At 38.7% G+C, this 6266-nt stretch overlaps 2 protein-coding genes across 9 annotated transcripts in view; one reads left to right on the top strand and one right to left on the bottom strand.

Moving 5' to 3' along the window:
- Positions 1-3188: 3188 nt before the first annotated feature.
- mad2l1 (MAD2 mitotic arrest deficient-like 1 (yeast)) lies at positions 3189-5802 on the top strand. Its single transcript, XM_079464848.1, has 5 exons — positions 3189-3379; positions 3761-3907; positions 4007-4127; positions 4214-4317; positions 5094-5802. Exons 1-5 carry the CDS (start codon positions 3316-3318, stop codon positions 5264-5266), a joined length of 609 nt encoding a protein of 202 aa, XP_079320974.1. The 5' UTR covers positions 3189-3315; the 3' UTR covers positions 5267-5802.
- The window catches only part of pde5ab (phosphodiesterase 5A, cGMP-specific, b), a 43236-nt gene continuing 42737 nt past the window's right edge, over positions 5768-6266 (bottom strand). For 5 of the 8 annotated variants that reach the window (XM_079464794.1, XM_079464792.1, XM_079464793.1 and 2 more), the window contains exon 21: positions 5768-6266. This exon is cut by the window's right edge and continues 1503 nt beyond it. The gene's annotated coding sequence lies outside the window, so the exon portion shown is untranslated. The other 3 variants (XR_013787153.1, XR_013787154.1, XR_013787155.1) reach the window with 1 other exon arrangement.

Genomic DNA, 6266 nt, shown 5'->3' with positions numbered 1-6266 from the left:
CTCTGGTATCAGGTTATAAACATATAAACATACAATGTACTGTATATAGCCCACACACGTGTTATTTGTATCGAAAGTCGTGTGCACAAAAAAAAAGTTGTGCTTGTGACACGGAGAAAAAGGGGATTTCGTGCCCATGAACACGAATGTATAGAATGTCACAAACTGCCTTGAGATTGTTTTTGTTTTTTTCAATAAGCTATACATTCACAAGGCCATGGACAATAATTGTCTGTGTGTTTGTACATTGCTTAGAAAAGAACTGTAAAAGACCAAATGACAATTTTTGAAAGGACCGGGCAATTACGTAAGTTAGAATTTTTGTCCGAATTGTCCCTTTAACTGACATATGTTGCAATGTAAACACATGTCCATCAAGACATACAGGTATGTATATGCAAAAGAACCTCTCAGCCTCCTTCCCGGCAAGTGGCATGTCAGAAACAGCACCTTGCTTATACATGTAAAGTGTGCAGAAAGAAAGCTCACTATGAAGCAGGGACGGGTTATTTTTAGTTACAGGGCTCTGTTGATGTGTAACTGGTGCCGTTGCTTTGCTGTGAGTTTTGGTATAATCACGGGTCAGAGGTGTAGAGCTCTTAGACCTCATGAATGAGCACTGTTGAGTTACACACTGGCTCTCTTTCAGCGTGTTTTTAAAACATCTTTTAGTTCTGCTTCGCTTCTCATTGGACGGCTCGTGGGCCGCCGGCTCGAAGATTTGTTTCATAACAAATTTGAAGAGGCAAACAGATAAACCAAGGTGCTGTTTCTCTTAACTAAAATAACGTTTATTATTTAATCGGATTACCAAATTGGTATAAATGTTAAGTCAGTACCATTAGACTAGCAACCCGGCGTGGTCTTTTAACAGTGTTGTTTTTCAGAAAGTCACCGAAGTATTTACCTAAAACGTTTCGTTTCCAAAGATCAAGTTACTTTAAAAATCAATACTGTAAAAAATCTACACTGACAATTGCAAAACTGTTTGGCAATGAATGAAAACTTGAAAATATCTTTAAATGCAGTTTCTCAGCAGTGAATATTGAGGTTTTTTATAGCCAGATTATTATCGGTAACATTATATCGGTATGATGAAGAGGCGCAGATGCACCATGACCGAAAAATCAACACCCTTCATTCCACAACAGCTGAACGTAACAGATGTGCTTGTAAAGAAACACTGGATCAACTACACTTCACAATCCAAACCGTGCAGAATCTTTGCAGACAGACTAGAAAACGAAAGAAAATAAAACCTTGTGTCATGTAAACATCGAGAAGTATGCACTTCTACACATTTTAGTACTTCACATAAATAAGTGATATATTCATTTTAACATAAATGGGCTAAATGTTTAGAAGAAAGTTATTAGTGTTTTGACGTTTTGGCTATGTGTTTTATGAAAGAAACTTTGGCAGTTATGAGCTCAGAATCCAATGCTGCCTTATAGTGATAGTAAGTGGATGCTGTGGGAAATGAAAACACAGCCGTGCATCTGTGCATAGGAGATGGTGGAGGTTGCCAGATGTGCTGGGTGGCAGATGACTGCAGTTGTGTTTCAGCAGTTTGGATAAACATCCGCAACTAAATGTTCAAATCTAGCAAGCAATGTGACAACAGGCATGAGTAACATCATTTGACCCGGTTCTGTGTAAAGTATAGATCTTCTCTTGACGGGTGAGAATCTTATATTTTACGTCTGTGACACATGGTGTGGGCTGAGATCTATGACTCTCCCTAAACCAAATCCCTCAAGCCGTTAAACCCTACGCAAATGTGTGAATGAATGCTTCAAGATGAGCAAGCTGAATTTGTTTCCATTATTTTCTACTCCCAGATTGTTTCAGACCAATTCAATTTTATACATATATATATATATAGCACTTTTCACAATGTGCATTGTTCCAAAGCAGCTTTACAGAGGAAAATAAGAAAAACTGTAAAACACAAAAAAGGTAAAACACAGCACAGTACATGGTGTTTATAGAACAAGTTAAATTATTCTAGTAAATAATATCTAATGTCAGCATCTTCTGGTGGTTTATTTAGCATATTTAGCATGAAGTGAATGCTTGGCTGTAAAGATGTGTCTTTAATCTAGATATAAATAGGCGAGTGTGTCTGATCCTGGAATAATATCAGGAAGGTTATTCCAGAGTTTAGGTGCTACGTATGGGAAAGCTCGACCCTCTTTGGTGGATTTAGTTATTCTAGGTGCTAGGAGTTTTGAGACAAGAGCGTGATGGGTTGTAGACCACACTTCGTTTCTGTTTCCGGTTTTCTCTCTTTAGGGTTGTGACAAGCCACCTCAATAATAACAAATAAGGTTTAGTGGAAACAATATTTAAAATATATATATGGTTTTAAAATGCCCCGGTGGGTCTCTGCTGTTTATCATTCTGATGGTGAGATGTTATCTGGCAAATGGGAAGCAATATACCATTAAATTCTACTGGAATACACCACATACAGGCATTTTGTCCTGGTTTTAATAGTTCATTTTGGAATTTGTAATAGAAACATTTCACTGGCACTTTCATTCCTCAAGAGGGCGCTCGACGACACACAAAACCGCACCATTAAATATAATTCATGCCTTGTCTGCCATCGTCATGCAGTCATTACATTTATAGCAGATTAAAGTGAAGCTATTTTGACATCGATCCTTAACCGTGTTCACATTCGTCAGTATAATTAATGATCATAGTCGCGTGGGTCTTTGTGCATTTAACAGTATAGTATAAAAAGTAAATAAATAAAAAGTCCATTAACCCTCTCTCTTCTCTTCTCTCAACAGGTAGTGGTCTAGCTTTTGTTGAAACTAGTATCTTTGTACTATTGCTCGCTTATTGCTCCCCGAACTCTTTGTAAATCGCATCTGCTAAATGACTCCATAGTAGTCGATTGCAATACTAAAGTCGCTATTAGTCATTATTTCTAGAAAGAAATATAGATATTGATTCTAAATGGCAGGAGTCGGGTTTATTTACGCCACAACAGCCTCCCTCTTTAATTACTAATATTAACCGCGTGTGTTTTGTGTCGATAATGGACACATCGTCTGTTTACAAAAAGAGTTTCGTCATTTTAATGCGACGTTGCGCAGACCAGCATGCGTGCGGTATCGCGAGAGATCCATAAGCGCAGGTTTTGACAAGGCTCTCGCGGGACTTTGATCTCGCACGTCGTCGGTCTGCACAGCGCCGAAGGAAGTCGCCTTAAAGTGACGTCAGGCGCAGCGTCTGAATTCAAACTGCTCGGCGGTTACGTGAAGACAGAAGCAGCTCGTCCGCACGCAAACTAACATCAAGATGTCGAAGACACTGAAGGGAATTACGCTGAAAGGAAGCGCGGAGCTTGTCGCGGAGTTCTTCTGTGAGTAATAGAATGCAAAAGAAAGATGTTTTATACGTTTTACGGCGTTGTTGGCGGCTGCCGTGGCACACCACTCCTGTTTTTTCTTCTGTGTATGTGATGCATGTGTTTGTTAACTGGTCACATTGCCATTTTGACAACAAATAAACACCCCTGGTTACTATATATATATAGATATATAGATAGATATATAGATATATCTATATATATACACGCACACTAAGCTCGTGGTCAATGCACAAGAAGATCACAATTTGGATCGAAATGCACCTGTAGTTTTGCCTTGCAGGATCACGTGGGTGTTTGAGCCACGTGCTCCTCACACAGGTGTTTACAGGACACTTACACGAGTGGTTTTTGCTTTTCTCCGTCTGTGTGCAGCCTTTGGCATCAACAGTATTCTGTACCAGCGAGGGATTTACCCAGCAGAGACCTTCAGCAGAGTCACCCAGTATGACATGAGCCTCCAGCTGACCACAGACACCAAACTGAAGAACTATCTCACCAATGTCATCTCGCAGCTCAAAGGTCCGTCACAAACTCTTCTAACATACACACGTTTCCTAATGTTGGATGAACGTGGAGGGACGTGTTGACATCCAGGTGAATGTGGAGTTGTCTTTGCAGAATGGCTGTTTGACTGTACCGTGCAGAAGCTGGTGGTGGTCATCACGTGTCTGGAGACCAATGAGGTGCTGGAGAGATGGCAGTTTGACATCGAGTGTGATAAGACTTCTAAGGAGAGCAGGTACATGGCACACTCAGGGAATGTCTTTCATCAGTCTTCATATATATATATATGTATACATATAATGGTACATGTTGCCTTTTCAGTGCCCCTAGAGAGAAGTCTATAAAAGCCATACAAGAGGAAATTCGTTCTGTTATCAGACAGATCACGGCCACAGTCACCTTCTTGCCTTTGTTAGAAACTGCCTGTGAGTAATAATAATTCATTTTATTTATGTCTGATTTCTACAGCCGGGGTTGCCGCTTGACTGTCCACTTATTTAAATAATGTTGCGTCATACTATGCGATTCTATTGGCTGTAAACCTCGAAGCTTGAGTTACATTTTAAGTAAGGGATGAAGTACGGGCAGCCGGTTGATATCGCAGAAATAAGCCCCAACAGTGTGATCAAAGCGGAGGGTCTTGAATGCCACTGAAGGGGCTTATTTCGCAATAACAGCTGGCTGCTTGTACATTATCCGGCTTATTACCCGGCTACTTGCCACGTGAGCAAATAACTGAACATGAAATATTTTATGAGCTCATTTTTATCGAAAGCTGACCTTCCGTGAGGAAAAGCTGTTTACTTTAGTTTTTAAGGTTAGGAAATGACGTTCAAATGTCACAAACAGGCAATTTGGTTGAATCATTTGTAAATCTAATGTCATGCATGTAATTAAAAGACATATTTATATTGAATTAGTCGAATACCTGTTAAAATGATTTGCTGCATCCAGGTTATCGTGTGTTATTAGTTTTGAGAGGTTGTTATCTGGGAATAACAAACCTGCGAATGTCTCGACTGGCCAATCAGATTCATAAGCTGTGTAATAAAGCTAGTTAATAATAAAGATACGAGACCAATGACTTTTACCTTAAAAGGGAATTCCTAGGACTGTTATTATTTGGTAACGACCGACTGTCGAGGACATATGTTTTAAGAGTATTATGTAAACACACTTTTTGTGATTTTTGTCATCACAGGTGCCTTCGACCTTCTGATCTACACCGACAAAGACCTGGAGGTGCCTGCGCAGTGGGAGGAGTCTGGTCCTCAACTTATTGACCAATCAGAAGAGGTCCGCTTGCGCTCATTCACCACATCCATTCATAAAGTGAACAGTATGGTGGCCTACAAGAGGACGGACTCCATGTGATTGTCATCTGTTCTGTTGCTGTTTTTTTGTCTTCTGTATATATCTTTCTAAAATCTCATTTCTTATCTGTTGTCATTTTAAAAGATGGTATTTCCAAATATGGAAAATAAATGTCTTGTTTCCAAGATGGTTTTTTATTCCGTCGTATGGTGCTAGCGCTGATGTGTAAATATACAATACCTTTTCTTTTAAAGAAAACATAAGTATTTATCTCTGCATGCCATCAAGTAATGTAAAAAAGTGTCCAATTATGGAAATGTGGGCTGCAAGAAGGATGGAAATGTATCTGATGCAGGGTGGCATATTTACTTTGGACATCAAAGTGGAGTGTCCATCACTGATGGTTCAGTTGAAAGACCCTTGAGGAATACCTGCCGGACTCGCTGTGAGAACACATTTAAATACAAGAACACAACTAGAGGAGATAAAATGAGTGTGATCATAAAAACACAGCATCAGTTTCCCACTGCTTCAATATTGAATGTTGATTTTAGGATTGTAAAATTTATGCTTTGAGAAAACTTTATTGACTATACAAAAAAAATATATATAAACACTAAAATTACACATTTGAAAATCAGGTTAAGTTTTTCAATTCAACTTATAACATTTTAATTCTAATAATAAGGGTTTGTCTTATATTTCATTAGAGAAAAACCGCCAGGATGGAATTATGTACACTTGTGGTTTCTACTGTAACCTCTGCAAAACTGTTTGCGGTGAAGTATGTCAAGATGATCATGTTTGATCGTTTCAGATGTGTTTAAGTGTTGACTTCAAGTTAAGTAACTATTTACAAGTGAAAAAGTTTTTTTTAAAAGATCTTCATCTGTAGCATCCTAATGATTGTACAACAACAAAAATCAAACATAGAAGAAGAACTGGTGAATCTATAATACAAGATCCAGCAGATCAAGTCAGTCACTTTAAGTTAAAAATAAAGGATTCTAAACAATCTATCACAGCATTTTAAACATTTCTACAGGTGTCGTGTCCCTAT

Source organism: Barbatula barbatula (assembly GCF_947034865.1).
Source record: "Barbatula barbatula genome assembly, chromosome: 1".
Classification (NCBI taxonomy): Eukaryota; Metazoa; Chordata; class Actinopteri; order Cypriniformes; family Nemacheilidae; genus Barbatula; species Barbatula barbatula.
Note: the sequence above shows the minus strand (reverse complement) of the source record. Positions and strands in the feature narration are given on the sequence as shown.